A 20,131-nucleotide genomic window follows, 5' to 3' on the forward strand; every position below is an offset into this window, starting at 1 on the left:
CATAGTGAACTACAGTATGACACTGATATGGGTTAAAGCTGGCCTTTTTCAATTTCCCAGACTGGTTTTGTATTGATCATAGAATAACTGAGGTTGAAAGGGACCTTAGGAGATCACTAAGTCCACTGCCCTGCTCAAAACAGGGTCAGCTACAGCAGGTTGCTCAGGACCATGTCCAAACAGCTTCTGAAAATCTCCAAGGATAGAGACTCAGCAACATCTCTGGGCATGCTGTACCACTGCTCAAATGTCCTCACAGTAAAAGTGTTTCCTAATCTTTAAAGGTAACTGCCTGGAGATCAATCTGTGCCCACTGCTTCTTGTCCTGCCCCTGAGCACTGCTGCAATGAGTCTGAGTCTGGCCCCACCTCCTGTATTCACCACCACCACCACCAGGAATTTACACACATTGGCAAAATTTCCCCTGAGTCTTCTCCACACAAAACAATTCCAGCTCTTTCCACCTCTGCCCACATCAGAGATGCTCCAGCCCCTTCACCACCTTTGCAGTCTTCAGACTCACTCCAGGACAGTCACCTCACTCTTGCATTGGGGAACTCAGGGTTGGACACAGTACTACAGAATTCACCTCCCTGGGGTACAGCCAGCTCCCTGGGGTGCAAGAGAAGATGCATCTCTCTTGAGCTGCTGGTCCTAAGTCTTCTTCCTAACGCAGTCTAGGAGGCTGCTGGTTGTTGACTTTGCCACAAAGGTGTGTTTTGCTGGCTCATGGTCCACTTGATGTTAACCCAAATTCCTCTCTGCAAAGCTGCTTTCCAGCCAGTAGGCCCCCAGCCTCTGCTGGGGTTATTCTTCCTTCCCCTCTGCAGGATTTTGCACTGCACAAATTGTAACTTTCATTTCGATAGTCTAATTTTTTACTTTTATATCTATCTGAAATCAGAGCTTTCATAGAAGAATAAGCTTCAGTTTTCAGCTGTTCATAACAATTCCACCAGATCTTTTCTCTGTTCATTAGTTTACATACTCAGTTAAAAATGCTTTATCCAAAAATATCATATACTACTAAAGTTAAAAGCATATATGTAGGCAATCCAGGAGACTCCTGGAATGCATGGGGGATAACTTTCTGAGCCAAAAAACAGACAGCCCTATCAGAGGGAATGGGATACTGATGGTCACCAACGTAGGCAAACTAACTGGGGACATCAAGACTGGAGGCAGCCTGGGCTGCAGTGATCATGCACTGGTGGAATACACAGTCCCAAGGGATATGGGTCAGGTAAGGGGTAAAGCTAAGCCCCTGAACTTTAGGAAAGGGAGTGTTCAGAGCTGGCATGTATTTAAGGAAGTCTCCCATAGTGCACAAGAGCTGGTAATCCCCAAGAGCAAGAAACTGAGTTCCCCCTCAGTAAGCTGAGCGGTGCAGGTGACACACCTGGAGGACAGGTGTGCCCAGAGGGGCCTGGACAAGCTACAGAATTGGGCCTCTCATGAGGTTTAACAAGACCAAGTGCAAAGTGCTGCACCTGAGGGTGGGGAGGCCCTGGCACAGGTTGCCCAGAGAAGCTGTGGCTGCCCCATCCCCAGAAGTGTCCAAGGCCAGGTTGGATGGGGCTGTGAGCAACCTAGGCTAGTGGAAGGTGTCCCTGCCCATGGCAGGGGGTGGGACTGGATGAGCTTTAATCCAAAGCTTTCTATGATTCTTCACACTGCCTCATCTTTCTTAGGGAATGTTTTGCTTCCAGAAAAGTTACCTTATGAACTATATAAAACAAGCAGCACCTGATCTGAACAAACACACCAAAGTATCTTCTGCAATAATCATAATGATAAATTGGAACATTTTTAAACTTACCCTACAAAATATAGTCCATTTGTTCTGCGGAATGGCTATTGATTCAAACAATTTACCTATAATGCCATTGTTGCTCAACTCATCAATTTTACTACTTTGCATTGAAACTCCAGCAAACAAACACACGCATTGATTTTGAGCTATTTTAAAAACCATGATGGCTAATGAGAACAAATGAGCATAAAGCCATTAACAGTTATGCTACAGGCTGCATGATGATAAAATTTGCTAAGCCCATACCTCTGAGCTGGACAGTGACTTCTCATGAACAGCATATGTATTACAAAGAGACATGTGTGCACTATTACTAGTAAAGCATTTTGCTTCTGAAATGACCATGGTTTATAAACTGCATTGGACATATTTAACTTCAGTTATTGTTATCAACACTCTTCAGGTTGATATGTTGTTTTAATTTATTTGCTTGCCTAACAAACTGATCACTCACTCATTGCACCACCAAAACTGTCAAATGGCAAACAGTTACTACTTAGATTCTCGACCTCAGTACCTTTGTTTCGTGCACGCTCATTCACTAAGGCTGGAATTTACCTTCCCTACTATGACAGGACTATAAAGTGTATTTCAACAACTGAGTCTCAGCACTTCCTTTATTTGAATACCCAGTTTAAAAAACCTAATACCTTTAAATCTTCTCTGTAATAAAAACACAGACAAGAAAAGCTTAAGTAACTTGCACTTGGATATACTTACAACTAAGCTGCACCTCCCCTGTTTCAATACATTTAAACAGAAATTACCTCCTTACTAAACAGGTAATTCCCACTGAGGGCAGTAATATTACTGCTTTGAGTGCTTTATAGTAGAAAAGTAACTATATGAACAATAATTAGAATACCATTGAGGCAAAATGTTCTTGGTCTAGAATAGCCCTTCTCTCAATTGATCTGAGCTGTTCAAACTATTACTAATCACAAAGTTCACCACAAGTTCAAACTAGTCAGTGCTCTGGAACATGTAGATGTTCTCTCATATGAATCACTACCAACTTTGCTGCTATTCCTCATCATAACACTGCCTTACAAGAGACAGGACAGAAAATCAGGCATAAATAATTCAGGAAGTACTGTAGGAACTTTCAGCCCTGGTTATTTGGCTGGATGAAGCTTTGGGTGATGGTCCAAAGGACCTGTAACACCAGCTATCTTAACACAGAAATAGATAAGAAGCCCCTTTGCTCAGTACACTGAGTGAAGAGGGAAGCAAAGTAAAAGAAGAGACGATATTACAGTTTACATTCCAGTTCCACAACTTGTAACCTACTAAAATGCAAGTTAATTTGGGGTTTGACAGAAGAAAACATTGGACAGAACAACTTAAACAAGGGAAGACTACTAAAAGCTCAAAGTTGGTAAAAAAAAAAGCAACTGATACAAATCTTCCAGTCTTAACAGCAAGAACCTTATTGCATTTGTATCATTTTGAAGATGCTGAAGTTTGTGTGTGCCACCTGCATTTTTCCCCCCTCCCCCATAAACCAAGGAAACTTCTAATCTGACTACTATTCATTAAGTAGTATGGTACCTTAATGACACTGGTTGAAGATATCAGTGTGTTTGGATCCAGCACCTCAACAACAGCTTCTGGAATTACAGCTTTCTTCATACAAGACATGTCGAAGCCATATACATCTTCCCAGAAAAGTAGCTTGTCCATATGTTTATTCATATCCCCAACAGCTACCAGACTAATGGTGCAAATGTCAGGATAAACTGTAAAAGAAAGAGAGTAGTGAAATTTTATTTTAGACACACATAAAGAGGACTTTTTCTTTTCTAAGTGATTAACATCTTAAAAGAACAAACAGAATAATTTTTTTTAGCTCTTGGACAAGACACTTTTTCTGCTACTTTACTTTGTAGAGTTCCATTAGTCCTCAGAGGAGACTAGGACAAGACACTTTTTCTGCTACTTTACTTTGTAGAGTTCCATTAGTCCTCAGAGGAGACTAGACTCAAAAATTTAATAATATTTCCTATTCATGACAAAACACCTTTGTAGTTGAAATCCTACTGCAAGGAAATGATCAGAAACTTGATGTCTGAAGAAAATAATTCGGAACATCCTATTCTGGCTTCTATACAAAGACTGATCTAAAATATATTTAATAACTGTAGGCAGACACTCAAAAGGAAAATTCAGGTGAGGGCTTTGCAATAACAAGAAACCTCTTTGAAAAGACCTTACTTGCAGAAAAGAGTAAATATTCTTACTCAAGAGTTTTATTCCTTTTTGTTATCAGCTCTAGCTGACACTTGCCTTATAGCCTAAAAAATTATTTCTGGGTACTGGAAAAGAATAACCACTTTTCTGTCTGCACCTGAAGTGTAGGAAGTGAACCAACAGACAGCAGAGAACCTCATCAACTCCCTCCCTCCCACTTTTAGGATAACAACTATCATTCTTACACTATCATTCTTCACATTTGTGCCTTCTTTTCTCCCAAGAATATCTTCAGAGCAGGTAACTATTTACAGCTTTTCCAAACAGTAGTGGAAGACTGACATTTGCCTTTTCAACAGCTGCCAACAAAGTCAGTCAACCTCTTGGCAATCTCAAATGATTGGAAAACCCACAAAGAAGAGCTGCTATGAACATGGCTGTCTGTAGCACTATCAAATAGTAAAAGAAACTCAATTTATATTTAGCAAGGCTTCTTTTCACAAAGACATTCCCATGGTTTTTTTCTTAAGAGTATTAAAGACTCTAAAGCCACATACATTGAATTCTTGATCTGGCTTCAGAGCAAAACGCCTGCTAACAAACACCTTATTTTATTTTATTTTTAATTAATACATGAATGTGGCAGTGTTAATAAAACTGAAGCTAAGTTTCTCTTTTCCTCCCCAAAATCTGGTGAACTGTAAAATTAATTTTGTCTTCTGCTCTGTTTAAAATTATAGTTCAGCAAAATGGATATGGAGACAACATTGGTATGGCATGTTAAGTCAGAAAAGCAGTACCTCCTGCCCTGTACAATGCTGAAGATAGAAACAACAAATTGAAATAAGACCTTTCATATAGCCAGAGTAGTTGTAGCCTAAACAAAATAAATCTTATAAATATTGATGATAGAGAATAGTTTTTTTAAAGAAGCTTTTTTTTTGTTATATAAAGACTTGAAAGTAAGCACACTGTCATCTTTCTCACTTTCTGACTGTTTAAAACAGAATGAATAAATATCAGCAAGCTTCAATTGGAATCCTATTGGTAGGCTATTATCACCCCTACTTTGCAACTGAGGAACCCTGAGGAGGTTTCTCCAGGAACAGCCTACAATTAACTCAGCAGTAAAAAGGCAGTTTGATGAGAATTCAAACAGGAAGACATTCCAACTGCCTTGTCTGAAACAAATCCCTTGGTTCCAGCACACCTGACAGCTGTCACACAAGCACAAAACATCAACATCTGGTGGTAGGAGTATTTGCAGGGAGATTCTGGAGCCATCAATAAGGGATGTCTAATTCTCAAAGCTTTCATGCTGCTGTTACCTGGTGTAACAACTGCATCACACTTGGCTTTACCTCACAGCATTTCAAACCTTCAAGAACCACCACTGATGCTCCAAAAATTAAAAGACAGTGTGACATGGACAACAAAAGCAAATGAGAACAGCCTTTGAGGGACTATTTTTCAGGGAAATAGACTTAGTAGGATGCAGTGGTACGGTGAGAAGAGAGATGAAAAGACTGGCAGTCTGTAAATAGGCAGTCCCTATTTACAGAAGACACTTATGTACTAGAAACAGTGCAACAAAAATGAAAACCACAGTAATAAGTGATCAAATACTTTATGATCTTCCTTTCTCAGACTAGCTCTAATTTCTGGGACATTCTGTAAACAGAAAAGAAGTTAATCAACCTCTATCAAGCATGAAATATTTGAACTGGATCATAATCAGTTTATATTAAATCTCTTTGTTCATACAGCAAATCCTTAAATCAGCAGTGGAGCTCATGATCGATTGTACAAAGTGCACAAGAACAAGGACAAATGTAAACACTAAATGCTCCAATCTAATCTGCATTTTTACTTTAGTCTATTAATAGCAACAAAAGTAGACAGTGTCTGTTCAGACTTCACAAAAAGAAACCTGTGTTCCACCAACAGGGCTCAGGTAAAGACTGCAGTGATACATTAACTTCTCAATTTACAACCCCACTCACATCCAGAAGCATATGCTATACTGAGGTTTGACTGGAAATGTAAGCAATGTTATCTAAAATCAGCCTAATCATCAAAATATTGTAGAGTTTTGTAAATGTTTAAAAGCATCTGCATAAATCGCATTTGCCATTTCACCACTATCCTCAATTCCCTTGGAAATCCTCTGCTCCTTCTGCAGCCCTGTAACACTTCCCTGTGCAATCCTGACAGACTTGCCATTTTTTTTTTCCTCATTCAGCCTTTAATTTAATAATTATTCCTCCTTGCAGGTGAAATGAGCAAAATGCTGATTGGACAGAAGCGCACACTCCTCAGAGCTCTCCCAGATTCATCGCTTTGACCATCTGTGTCCTTCTCGACTCGGTGCCCACAACTCATCCGTCACCAGGAACAGCTCACGTGGTGAGCAGGAGATGACGGGAAATCCTTTATCCCTCAGCACTGCCTCACAAACTTCAGGACGCTGAAGGGTAAGGCAGCAATCCTCCAGATACACAGAAATAACTCTGGGTGAATACCACCATCGTTTTGATGTGAACAAGCAAACGATATTATGTTCTGAATGGCACCTTCCTTGCCCATGTCACCCCTCACCAATGGGAGCTGAAATCAAGCGTGTGAAAACCCCTATACTCCAGCAACAGCTCTAAAGAACAAACAGATGGGTCCTGGGCAGCAAAAATTTTATGTTCCCAAATAAAGCTATTAAATACTGTACACATTACCCTAGACAGTTTGGCATAATCTACTTCAACATGCCAGTAGGCTAAATTGAAGTAACGATGATATGACTGACTGAACACAAATCTAGAAATTTGGACTCTACTGCCAGCTCAATCACTGAGAGATCTGGCCAAGTCACAGCTGCTTCTGTTGCTTTTTTCAGCTTTCAAACCTCTGTAATAACGATCTTGGGCTAATAGTACCAAGTGGCTTAAAACAAAATTAAGTAGATTTAGAAGTTCTTCTGGTGAGACTTTACCTCAGAGTGAGCTCTTAGTTTTGGTTCATCTGAATTTGCATGTGCCCACAGTTCTGCTGCTGTTCATCTCCACTGCAGGAGAGTCTGTGTTGCTAAGTTGATTGCTGAGCAGCTTTCTCACAAATCCTGGACACAGTCATTGACCTGCCAGACCTGCTAGCAGCAGAGCAATAACTGCAAGCACCTTAATGAAACAGTGTTAACGAAAATTAAAATCTGGCCTTACCAATGAGTGCCTGTACAACACTGTGTGCTTTGTGAAGAGTCAAAGAAGGGCCCAAGACCATTCTCAGACCACAAAGGGTAAGTGTATTGCAGAGCCAGCACATCCTGTCTGCTCAAAGGAATCTTTGGGAGTCACAGACCAACAGCAAACTTACCATCAATACAGTTCCAACACAGGTCAAAAAATTCTGGCCCTTTTCAGAAGGCTTTGGAAATAGTAGCTAAATACAAAATGATTCCTTATGATTTTAGGGAATGTCCTTGAATTTAATTGCGTCACAATGTAAAATTATCAGCATGTATCCATACAGACCACTCAGTGTGCTCCTGATCTGGCTGGACTATTCTACATTACTGAAAACAAAAAAAGCTCTTACTCTGTCATGTTGTTCAAGTGGCTACTAAATATTCTAACACATATCTTGTCTGTATATTCAGCTTTGTGACCAAATGTTGAACAACTGCACAAACTCCCTTTTTTTGGCTCCACTCTATAGTGTACAAAAGCTCACTGCAATCAAAGGGAAGCACTGCAGCAAGCCCTGTGACACAGTCATTAATCCAATCATTAAGTCAGTGTAGTGAAACTATGTGCATGGTTAGCACAAAGGGGGAAAAAAACCCCAGACTGATGACTACGATTGAAAAGGTCAATATGAAATACAATACTGACAAAGGAATTAAGCACAAGGAATAAAGCACGTGCAGAACTTGTGCAGAAAACTGCATCAAACGAAGAATTAATATTTACTGACACTTAAACAGTGCTTCAGATGCCACTGTCTAAGCTACTTAAATGGGTAAAAGAACACTACTTCAAAATAAACCCTTTTGTCACAGCCTTACCCTCCAACTATAAAGAAAAAGAGCATATTACCACCAGGATAAACATGCTGAACTGAAACAGTCTAATTCCACTACTTATTTCATGTGGTCTCTTGTGTTTGAAACTGTGTCCTCCCCCACAACGTTCCTCTCCAGAGAAACACCCTATTGATTTTTTCTCTAATCCATAGTAGCTTACTCAAACAGTATCACATCCTACAGGACAGTATTTATTTTCCTCCGTTCACAGTTATGCAGAAACTGGGATTTCGGGAGTGGAAAACAAATGCCCACATGTGTGGGAAGAATATGGGAGGAAAAATTCAGACTGTACTTAAGAATAAATAAGCCTGTCTATTCTTAAAAACACCATTAATTTGAGACCTTGATACCCCATCTAATGTTCTTCTATTACCCATACAGTAAATTAATGCCTTGAAGCTCATATTAATGAAAACATTTTTCATTGAGACTGGCAACTTTCTCATCCATGCATAGCTTACTCTAAGTCTCTGAGTTCATTTAGCTTCTCCCCAGAGCTAAATTTATTAAAAGAATTGAGCACCAACCTGAGCCTCCCTCTGCCAGGTACTTGTCCTTTGCATAGATGACAGAATCCAGCATTGACTCAAAGAGAAGGAAATAACCCTGTTTATAGAAGAAGGGAAAGAATTTAGAAATCATTACACTTCCTATGCAGCCTATTTAATGACTCTACAGGTAGATTTTATCAACACATTTTAAGAACTTTTTATATGCCCATTTGCCTCAAGAAGAGCCAGCACCTGGTGAGTTTGTCAACAGCAGCATTGTCACTTCAAACTTCAGTTATATAAAGTATCATACCTGTAGTTTGGGATTAATTAGAGATGTAGCACACACTAAATTAATAAACTATAGACAATACATATCCAATTTACACCAATATTTACCGGAGAGGAGTCCTACAACATCAAAAGAAATTAAATTCAACTCCAACCAAGTGAAAAGCTGCATGTATTGATTTTTTAGTAATAAATGGGAGGTTAAAAAAAAAAAAATCCCTTTTAGTAACACTAAAACTTATTGTCAGACAAACACCAAATGCATCTTTGCTACTTCATATTTGCAACCTCGTGGTGCCCTGTATCACCCTGGGCAATGCTCACTAAGGCAGGTGGAAATAAATTGTGTACCAAAGACATTGGTTCTCTGGGTGTTTGACATCATTTAGCAGCATCTGGACTTACAAAAATTTCCAGGATAAAAATGGTTAGAATTAGATCTGCACAGGGGTTTTTTTGTGTTGGGATTAATTTTCTGGCAGGTTAATCATACTGCTACTGGTGTTTAGAATAACTCATTGTAAGCTTGAGTGAGTCATTTTCTGAAACAGAAAAACGTTCCTTAAACATTTGAGACATTAAAAAACCCACATAGCAGTATTAAGTAAAATTAGCATTTTATAGAAAATATCCAGTTTCTCAAGTACTTTTAAATAAACTGCAGATTTATGAGATATACAGCCCTTTGTTTCCCAACAGATTTACTGATTTTATACCCTTCCTGTCTTCCAAGTTTGACTATGATCCTTATTCTTAACTCAATACTGTAAACATATTTCACCTACATCCTTACAACATCAAATCAATTAAGACAAATACCAACACAGGTTTTGAATTTTCACTTAACATCCTAATTCTCATTTTGCTTAAAACACAGATTAGCCATATGGCTTGATCAGGAAAGAACAAAATGGACAACTGAAGTCCAGACCTGCAGTCCTACAAGCCCAGTCAGCAGTAACCTAACAAAGGAAAGTTAAGAAATTGCATCAGGGAATTTCGGATTGGATATTAGGGAAAATTTCTTCACTGAAAGGGTTGTTAAGCACTGGAACAGGCTGCCCAGAGCAGTGGTGGAGTCACCATCCCTGGAGGTATTTAAAAGACGTGTAGATGTGGCACTTGGGGACATGGTTAGTGATGGGCTTGGCAGTGCCAGGTTAATGGCTGGAGACTCAATGATCTCAGAGATCCATTCCAACCTAAACAATTCTAAGATATTTTCCTTCATTTTTCCTACCCTCCCATATTTGTGTAGTCATTTTTTTGAATTTATTTTTTATTTTTGAAGTCATCATCACACTCTACTGAAGACAGACAGAACTTCATGAAACTGCACTGCTAAGACCACCAAATTTACTTCAAGTTTGTGCCACCTTGGATGTTAATTTTGCCTAAGACTCTTCGAACAAAAAATGCTGCAAGTTTAGAATTGCACATAAACGTCACTACCTGCAGCCTTCAGGATCAAAAACAAAACTGGAAACCCCAGAAACTTGACATATTTGTATTCAACAAGAATATAGTGTGAAAATAATGGCCATGTCCTCTTCTCAAGTCGTTTCTTTGTGGTAACAGGGCAGAGCTCCACTGGAAGCTTTTCTTCCAAATGTTGCCTGTTCTGCCCAACTTCTGTAAGTCTTTAGAATAAGTCTCAGAACAAAGACTATTGCATTGTGAGTAAGAGGATTGTTAGTAAGCTTTGCTAAACAGCTGAAAAGGCCAGGAGCTCACCCTGCACCAGGCAGAGATTATTTGATACCTACAGCAAGCCAAAAGCACAGAATTGGAACCACAGTTTTTATGGTATTATTCTTACAGCTTTAAAAATAGAATATGTTTAGCTAGGAAGAATTATTTTTAGATGCCTTCAACTGAAAATGATTTGTTCTCACCGTATTTTAAGTGTAACCTCTAGGACATACATTAAGACTAGTTAACAGCAAGAGTCAGTAACAGCAAGAGTCAGTCACACTTTTATGGATCAGCTCTTCACTTCCTCCTTTCTGCCCATCACCTATGTCTGCCAACCAAGTGCAAGAAGCACAGCTGGAAGACACCCTTCCTCATGAGAAACACAGAGAAATTCTCACCATCCTTTCCCTGACCTTTCCACTGTTGGTTCTCCCCCAGCTCCCAGTTCTATTGTCCCCTGAACTCATTACAGCCTTCCTGCAAGTTACATAAACCATCAACAGTACTGAATCAAGTCATTTATTACTTATCCCAAAGCACTGTGCTCAGTGTGCTGTGCTCCTCCGTGGTGTAATCTGGAATGTAATTTCACAGGCTGCTGCCCCACCTGTAGGGGTGCTCCTGGAAAACGAATTATACCTGACATCCTTTCCCCATGATGCTGTGGGGGCACTACTGCTGCCACCCCAATAATGCTCAGGGGTTTGCTTTTTCTTAAGCACGTATTAACATTCTCAAAATTAATTACTCCAAAGAGATCTCCAGGATACAAATCTGTGAGCTGCAAATTATTAGTACGATTTTGATAGTGGCTAAACCAAGGCACTTTCTCTGTTAAGATAAGGTGAATACACAGAACATCTTAAATGTTATGCTGTCGTAATGTGCATCTCTACTGAAAAGCTGACCATTTCCTTCTCAAAGTGAACATAAAGTTCCTTATTTTTTATAATTTGCAAAGCTGAAAGGAAATGTTCTCCGGATAACAACAAACCCCCATTTAAACAGATCTGGACAGGAACAGAAACATACAGCACTCCGGAGTAACCCCTGCCCTACCTCATGTCTGCCCAAGACACTCATCAAAAATGCTTGAGCCCACTAGCATATCTGAATCCAGAAGAATGTATTGCTACATTTCTTTTATATGTCCTTTGTATCTGTATTGTGTGTTCATAACAGAGTGATAAAAGGTTCACAAAACTTTGATGCCTCAATATCCCTCATTGTTAAATTTTTCTCTATGATTCAACTACACCACAGCATTCTTGTATTTATTTGCAATTTAATTCAAAGCTCCATAAAAATATTTTGCCAATGGATCAAAACATAAGTATGGCAAGTTTTTGTAACTTTAGTGCTTCGGTATTCATCATGATAAGCTTTGTGGAGAAAAAGAAATTAAGCTCTTTAAAAGTATCATTACCATGTTTACAACAGCAAGAATTAGCAGAATTTTTGGTACAGCAGAACAAAACATGTAAAGGTAGAATTGCGAAGAAATATTTAGCTACATGAAATAAGGGTTGTGTTTCCCCTCTGCCTTCTATCAGAGATGCATTTTATTATTTTCTGTAACATTACTGAACCTGGTCTGGTTCTCCAGATTCAGTAAGGTTTAATACTAAATATTTAATGAGATGAAAGGCCAAAACACTGGCCCAGAGAGTGGATTTTATATTTTTTAATCCCTAGTGGTAGAAAAAAGTGCATTATTTTCTTAAGCTGAAGTTTCTAACTACAAGATTCCCACTGGCCTACAGAGTAAAACACGTTACAACATGCAACACAGATTGGACAAGAAATTATGATTTCAGACAGAAAATGTAATCTGGCATTAACAGATACACAAAACTGATGTGGTCCACTCAACGATGTGAAAAATTACTTTTTACTTGACAAAATCTCCCCAAAAGCTGTGGTGCATTTAAATGACAAGCAGCAGCTACACAAACTCTTCTGCGTGCTCTGCTGCAGCACCATTTCCCACATGCTAAGTCAGCCTTCATGCTGATCTCTCATGTATGATTTAATTTAAAAAAAAAAAATCAAATTCATTACTGACAGAGCAAGCTGACAAATTTCAGAACCACAGCTTGACTTTGCCATTATGCACACCCTGTTGTGCCCTTAAACAAATAGGAGTGAGAACACCAAATGGGAAGATGTGAAGAGTAGAAAAGTGATATCCATTACTGGTGTTGGCAAAAAAAAAGAAAAAAAAAAATCAAGCAAGGAAATTAAATTCCTTTACAAAAACCATTTTGCTATAAAGAAAATAAAGCATTCAGCTACTTAGTATGCTCTTCACACCAGAGTATTAAGAACACAAAAAAAGAAAAGCTCAATTCTCACATATAGTTATAAATTATAACTGTTACATAAATAGAGCACTTGTATTAATGCACCTCCAAATATTAAAACAATAGAAAATATTAAGATTACAGAATGACTAGTAAGTGTTAAAAAAGTGCCATCACTGTGTATCTCATAGAAATAGGGGAAAGGAGGAAGGAGAGAAAAGATGGTTTCCAACGTTTCAGACATGCTCAGTTCCTAGTCCTTTTCCCTAGATCCTGATATCCTCAACCCATCATATAATTTCAAAATTATCTGAAAAAATACAAAAAGAAGAAAAGAAAAACAAGGAAAAAATATTAGCTATCTGACCAGAGATATGATTAGAAGACAAGAGTACTGGATTGTATCCTCAGTTTATTTTAATCTGACAGTCCACCTCTTTCTGAGTTTTTCCTTGTACAAAACTCTGCTGCATATTCAGTACCATAAAGCAGTGCATAAAAAAACCAATTTATGAGAACATGCTGTACACTAACATCGTATTTGAGACAACCATCTCAGGCAATTGTCTCTCACAATAAAACCTCTTTACAAACAAGAAATGCAGATATTTTTCAGGTGAATAACTCTTGCAACCTTTAGTTCTGTAGTATTAGCTAGAGAAAGGAAGCAAAAGCATACTGACAGGAAAAAGAAAAATCTGCACACAGATGCAGCTGTGTAGGAACATTCCAGAAAAGCATTACATACATTTTGTTTCTTTCTGCACTCGTCCTTTCAATAAGCAGCCTGTGAAGTTCACAATTTCCCTACCAAAATACATGAGCAATAACACAGTCACCTTTTTTTGTATCTTTAGTGCAAATATTTTCCTGCCCAGGTAATTCATGTAAGTTTACAGTTTGAACAACAACTAAGAGATTTTTTTGTAGGTGACCTATGGTATAAGCAGACAAGCAACACAATGTTAAAGACCTGTAGTCACTAACAATAAAATTCGTAGTTTCACAAATTAAGGCTTTTAAAGGTTTCACACTGAGCCAGGCAGGATGGTGCATCAGAAGCTTGAAGTCCTGACACAGAGTATCGAAGAATTTTGGTCAGGGAAACTGCTACAAAAACAAGGCCAGCAGGGAGATCTTCCATAAAATTCACCCATTCTTACATTCAAATAACCTTTCTGTACGAGTTGAAGGCCTTTCTCCTCACAGACCCAGTTTGGTTGTGGAACATGCTGTGACTCGGCCACTCTTCCTTAAGGCAACGTGGCTTATTGGGTGAAGTGGTCCTCCAGTCCACCTGCTCTCCCCCTGTGCTCCTGGTCCACAGCACACAAGAATCCCTTGCACACTGCACCAAGGTTTTGCTGAAAACAACATACAGCTGTCTTTGGAATGAAAAAGTCTAAATGGATGATCCAGAGGTCTTTAGAAGTCCGACAGGCCCTCAATGTTCAGCAATTTGCCTTTTTGGACACCAAGAGAACAGCTCACAGCTCATCACACCTCCCACTGTGCTTTTCTGTGCTTTACACACCAGTTTTAGTTGGACACAACCACAGAGATGTCCTGTTCATGGTCTGATTTTAACATTGTCAAACACATGTACTTCGGATGTCACAAACTGCATTTAGTACATTAAAACCAGGATCACTTCTAATTTCTTTCACAGCCTTAAATAAAACCACTAAAGAGACAGTTGCTCATCACTCAGCCTCTAAACTTGGCACATGACAAAACCATATCCAGGTGAATTTAAAATGGGAAAATATTTCTTGGAAGATGGCAAGTATACATTTGAAATATAAATTTCTACATATACACACATGCACTCACACCTCCCTGTCCATTGTATAATATTTAAGATGCTTCTCTCACTCTTCCATAGTTTAAGGGAACAAATTTAAAAATGAAAGAGAAGAATAGCAAGCATTTGTGAGTCATAGGTCACTTCTGCAATTAAGAGAATAATCGTCAGAAACTATTACACTGGAGATGCTCATAATGCAATGCTGCATCTTTTACAAGACACTGTTCTATGTGACATCTTTCTCAGAAAGCCTAATCTAAAAACCAACCCGGGAGAACGTAGCATTTTTCTTCTCTGTTGCCTCACGCTTTTTTTTTTCTGATTTCACATTTTCTGATGCTCCAGACACAGCTCTAAAAAAGAGTGTACTGTTCTGCACCAAGCAAAACAAAGCTATGGCTCCACAAAAGGGTTTGATGTTTACTAATCTAAAAGCAGTTTGTTTCCTAAACAGAACAGCAACTTTTCATATTTCTGTTACAAAGAAAAACAACTGTTCCCATGAGAATTTTCCTGCCAGTCCATACAGACTCTCTCTACGTAAAGAGCCAAAAACTGACATATACTGAACTCCTTTTTCCTCTCATGCTTTAACATTCTCCACATTTTCAAGCACTTATATTCACATATTAACAACAGATTTCACAAGGGGGAAGGAAATGAAAAAGCAAATTCACACAAGGAAGCCAGACAAAGAGAAATCTTCATCTGCATCTCAGCAACATAATGTTCCTTTCTGAACAGTGTTGAAACAGTGTGTACACTGTCCAGCTATCAATCTTACTTCCACAGCATTGTCCTCTTTATCTCTGTATTGCAGCAACCTATAAAAATCCTAACATTCCTAAATATTTAGAATGCCTAATTTAGTGAAATGCACATGGCTATGTAATTATGACATTAAAAGATAAATCAGCACACAAATGAAAAACATGAAACATTCAATACTTCATTCCCTACAAGAGGTGGTTTTTGAAATCCTTTACTTCACCTTAGAGGCACTGATTTACAACATGACTTCAGCTCAACTGCTCCAGTTCCTTTTAAAACCAAATCTTGGGCTCTAGAATGAGAGATGTGATTTTTGGAACATTAATCTTTGTGCACACATTAGGCAACTGATCAAAGGTTTCTCTGAAAGAACTGTAATTACATTTCTAGTGAAGGCACTATACTGTCAGAAATCACCAACCATAATGTGCTATTTTTAAACCACTAGTTTAAGCCAGTGGCTTAAGCCTTCCTTGAAACTAGTGACCTCAACACTAAACTAAGCTCATGTTTCAAATATACATTATAGCAGTGGAGGAAAAACTGCAGATTTCCAGCTCACTGAAATAACAAAAAAAAGAAAAAAAAACAGACAGAAAAGGCAAAACAATTTATTTTTACCTTTTCTGGAAACATACAGATAGATACATATGGATCCATAGCGAATACTTGACCTCTCTCCCAAAGGCCCTTGTATCTAGTAGAATGGCCACAGTTTGTAAAAAAACAAAACTCACCAAAGAAACAAGCAACTTTGAATGTAAGTTTTTGTTATTGATCTTAAATTTGAACCAGAAAAGAACCTTTAAGTCCCAACAGCTGGAACTAGCATGAAGAAAACCTGTCTTTTGAAGTGCTTTTTGAAGATCCACAATATGAGGAGACTGAATAGCAGAAGGTCACAAAAACCCAGCTACAAGAGATGTTTCCTACCATGTTTTTGATAGGGAACAGGCATTCAGTCACTATGAAGTTAGCCTGGCACTGGGTCTTGTAACACAGATTTCATTGTTAGGATTAATGGCAGGTAGCAAGCACAAGGTGTGTAACAACTACCAGCCAGCCCATGAAAAAAAGGGAACAGGCCAACAGCTGAAATCCAATGGATTCCAGGAGATGGCTCATTTAGACACTGCCTTTCCTGCTGTCCACCATATTTATTTTGTACTTTTAAAATCAGTAACTTTATTGTTACACTAAAAAAAATGGCAGTGAATAGTAACACTGTTTTCAAGCTCTGCCTGTATTTGCAGATTTCCAGAGTAAGCACCTCACCTCCTTATTGCCTTTCCCTCACAGTCAGGACAGTCCTCAGCTGCATTTGCAGACTAAAGATATTTTACTATTCAGAATGACCCAGCTAGACAACTAATACAATATTTCTCCATTACTTTCACCTGAGCAGTGATTCAGGAATGGAATGCTTTAGAGATATGCAAACCAACTACATAACAGAAACTTACTGCTGCACCCAAAGCAGCTCAACTGTACTTGAGAGAACCTGGACCTTTAAAGAGCTTGAACAAGAGAGATCAGGAATTGTATCCAAATACCACATAATTAGGACTGCCATCCCATCTCTCACATTGTCAAAGACTACTGGAAGCATGATAGATGTTTCGGTTAAAAAAAATAACATCACTTAAAGAATAACTTTTCAAATTAAATAAAACATTTTTCTTGAAAATAACTACACCTTAAAAAGAATATTCATGCACCTTACCATCCATTCAGATATAATTACATCCACTTTTTCCAAAGGCAGATCTACTTCTTCGATTCTTCCTTTGACTAATGTAATAATACTTTCAAGTTTATTTAATCTGCAAGTCAAAACATAAACAAATTAGTTTCTATTTGATTTATGCTGTCAAGAGAGATATACTGACATCTATATTTCACATTCCCCTCTCCCACCTCGAGCTTCTTCTTTTAACTAATCTAGAAAGCAGTAGAACATAATATTTCTCAGTTTTATTTCAGAGGGAATATTTCCAAGCAGTTAAAAATGGCAGCAGATTAAGTGCCAGGCAAAGATGGCAGACTGTAGATCTGTATATACCTCCAACGTGCCATGCATGCAAATGTGTAAGCTTCAGAAACCAGGAAAATAGAGAAGGGGACAATTTAAAAATGATGGTCCTCTCTATTTAAGAGCTGCTTGTTCCCCTTTCTCTTCCTTTGACCTCTACAAATTGTCATCTACAGCAATCAGAGCCTACTCCCCACACTAGGACAGCAATGGAAATTAGCTTCCTCACAAAGCTGTTTTGCACGACTTGGTTTTTTATTTAACCAAACCAGCTGCAAAGTCACTGAGAACAAACATTCCCTCTAGATCAGTATTACACCTATTCCACAATAAAGGCATCCTCTCCACTCTGATTTTGGGCAAAAGCATCTGCAATGTTCAGTACCTGCAGGAATCAGGTGTTACCTCACATGCATGTAATGGTATGACCATCCTGCACAGGGAAGAAGGTTCTGGGACGGGACTATGGGTTTTGAAACAATAACTCATGGCACTGGAACTACTGAGTATGTAAATGCTTGAAATCTACTATTTTTCTTCTTGGCAAACCATATTACAGCCTTTCTTGCACACACCTTTATTACAAAGTTTATTTCTGCTCTTAGGGCAGAAAAGTCTTCTCACCACAGAAATTTATCTCCCACCTGCAGTTCTTATCTCTGCCCCTTCCCTCCCTATCCTGATATCTTACTCTTACATTCTGTCTGGCTTTCAATGCAGACCAGTAATCACACTAAAAATTCAATCTCAAAGACAATGGGAGAACGATCAGAATGAAGGGAGGGAAAGGAGAGGGTCAAAGGGCTACTTGAACATGTGGGCTGTTGCAAAGATCAATTAAATACTCTACACAAGACAGTCTTCTGTTAGAAGAGTAGCAGTGCATCACTGATACCATATTTAATGCCATAAACAAAAGTAAAATCAGAAGTTCAAAGTGAAAAATAAGATGTTAAAGAGCTACCACCCACAACAATAATTTAAGAAGGATAAAAAGAGATCTAAGGACAACTTCCTAAATGACCACAAACAAGGACACAATTTAAACAAAAGAGAAGAAAAAGAGTAATTCATTACATACTTACTTTCAATTATAATGTTTAAAAAAAACTCAAACCAACCAATGTAGTTTACATATTGTAGGAAAAACTGCTGAAATGCTATTTAGGCAGTATACTTCAACTTTCTATTCTATCATAGCAGTGATGGATGACAAAAATCAAGTCATCCACTGCACTAGAAATTTTACAGACACTATTCATAGCAAGAAAAGGCAATCATTTAGTTAAAAGGCAGTTTAAGGCTTGTCAGGCTACTTATTCCAGTTTACTTACACACATGGGTTGCACTTTTTCCAGTAATTAGCATGCTACAAATTAACTTAAGTTTTGGGAGAGACAAAAGCTCTCAGGCACACACTTGAATCACAAGTGGAAGCACACTGCAATAGTAATTTTTAAGCTACACAAAGTTGTTTAGTATTCCAATAAATATTTGTTACTCCAGTGCAAGTTTGTCAGCTTTATTCCCTTAGGAAAAGTAGGTTTAACCAGACAAACATAAATTGTTTTGAAGCAAACTGGAGACTTTTACGTGAACAGAACTCTATAGCAGAAGGTACCTACAAATGTGCAGCCTCACTGATGACTTGCTGTGTACTTCAAGCGGCAATGCATCACTTAAGAGTTTAAGAGTTTTGATTCATTGTTTTTCTTAAAGGTCTGCCCTTTTCCTCACCACAGGTAATACATTTTGACTGGTACTTCTATTCTCCCTCAAGTATAAACAACATTCAAAGGACTCGGAGCACCCGTTGAAAGATACGAACAATCCTAAATTTGTAATCTAGTACACCAGAAATAAAACCCTATTTCACATTTGTAACCATTTTGAAGATGTCAGAGACTCCTGGGAAAAATTCTCTTTAAGGAATTCTCTTTTCATGCTAGAAAAGCATTTTAGTCGAAGACCCACTTACATGCTTAACATGGTACTTTCCCCAAACAGATATTTAATTAATAGAATCACTTTATAGGATCCAAGTGTGCAGTGCTGCACCACCAATGTGTGAAGTGGTACCTAACAAATTCAGCCTAGACAATGTTACTTCTGTACAACTCAAGCTTGTATTAAAAAAAAACCTGTCACTCCCAAATTCTTCAGCATCTACCTGGACTTTCTTTTTCACAGTTGTTCATACAAAATCAACCTAAATGAAAAACCTACATGCCTTGGCTATCTACAGCACACATCTACACCTACATTTCTCCCACCTCATGCTAGGAAACCCTTTTTAAGTCTTCAGATGTCACTGTTTCATTTCTATATATGCTCACAATCTTCCTTAATATCCTCCACAGGTAAATTAGTGACATGTGGAGCAGATAAATGAACCCCGAGATGGGCAGAAAGCTGTCTGTACTATGAAGTTCAAGAGGTGAGAGGAAGAGTACAAATCCTAACTGATAGCCAGGTACCAGAGGTGTCCCTCAGGGTTCAGTGTTAGTTCTGATACTAATTAACACTAATTAATGTAGTGACATAATGGGGCAGAATGCACCCCTACCAAGTCTGTGGATAATGCTGAATTAGGGATGAGCAGCTGATAGGGTAGGGCTCTTATTTTCTATAACACAGACAAATTGTAGAAATTCTAGAAA

At 38.4% G+C, this 20,131-nt stretch overlaps 1 protein-coding gene across 2 annotated transcripts in view; it reads right to left on the reverse strand.

The window, feature by feature from the left end:
- Positions 1–20,131, reverse strand: part of PRMT3 (protein arginine methyltransferase 3) — a 57,065-nt gene that overhangs the window by 21,601 nt on the left and 15,333 nt on the right. For both annotated transcript variants that reach the window (XM_029963812.1, XM_029963813.1), the window contains 3 exons: positions 17,163–17,262; positions 8,609–8,687; positions 3,365–3,552 (listed from right to left, as the gene is read on the reverse strand). In XM_029963812.1, coding sequence (XP_029819672.1) covers positions 3,365–3,552; positions 8,609–8,687; positions 17,163–17,262 — 367 coding nt within the window. The remainder of the gene's footprint in view (positions 1–3,364; positions 3,553–8,608; positions 8,688–17,162; positions 17,263–20,131) is intronic.

The sequence above is a fragment of the Manacus vitellinus genome, unplaced genomic scaffold, assembly GCF_001715985.3.
Source record: "Manacus vitellinus isolate BGI_N305 unplaced genomic scaffold, ASM171598v3 scaffold_63_pilon, whole genome shotgun sequence".
In the NCBI taxonomy this organism is placed as follows: Eukaryota; Metazoa; Chordata; class Aves; order Passeriformes; family Pipridae; genus Manacus; species Manacus vitellinus.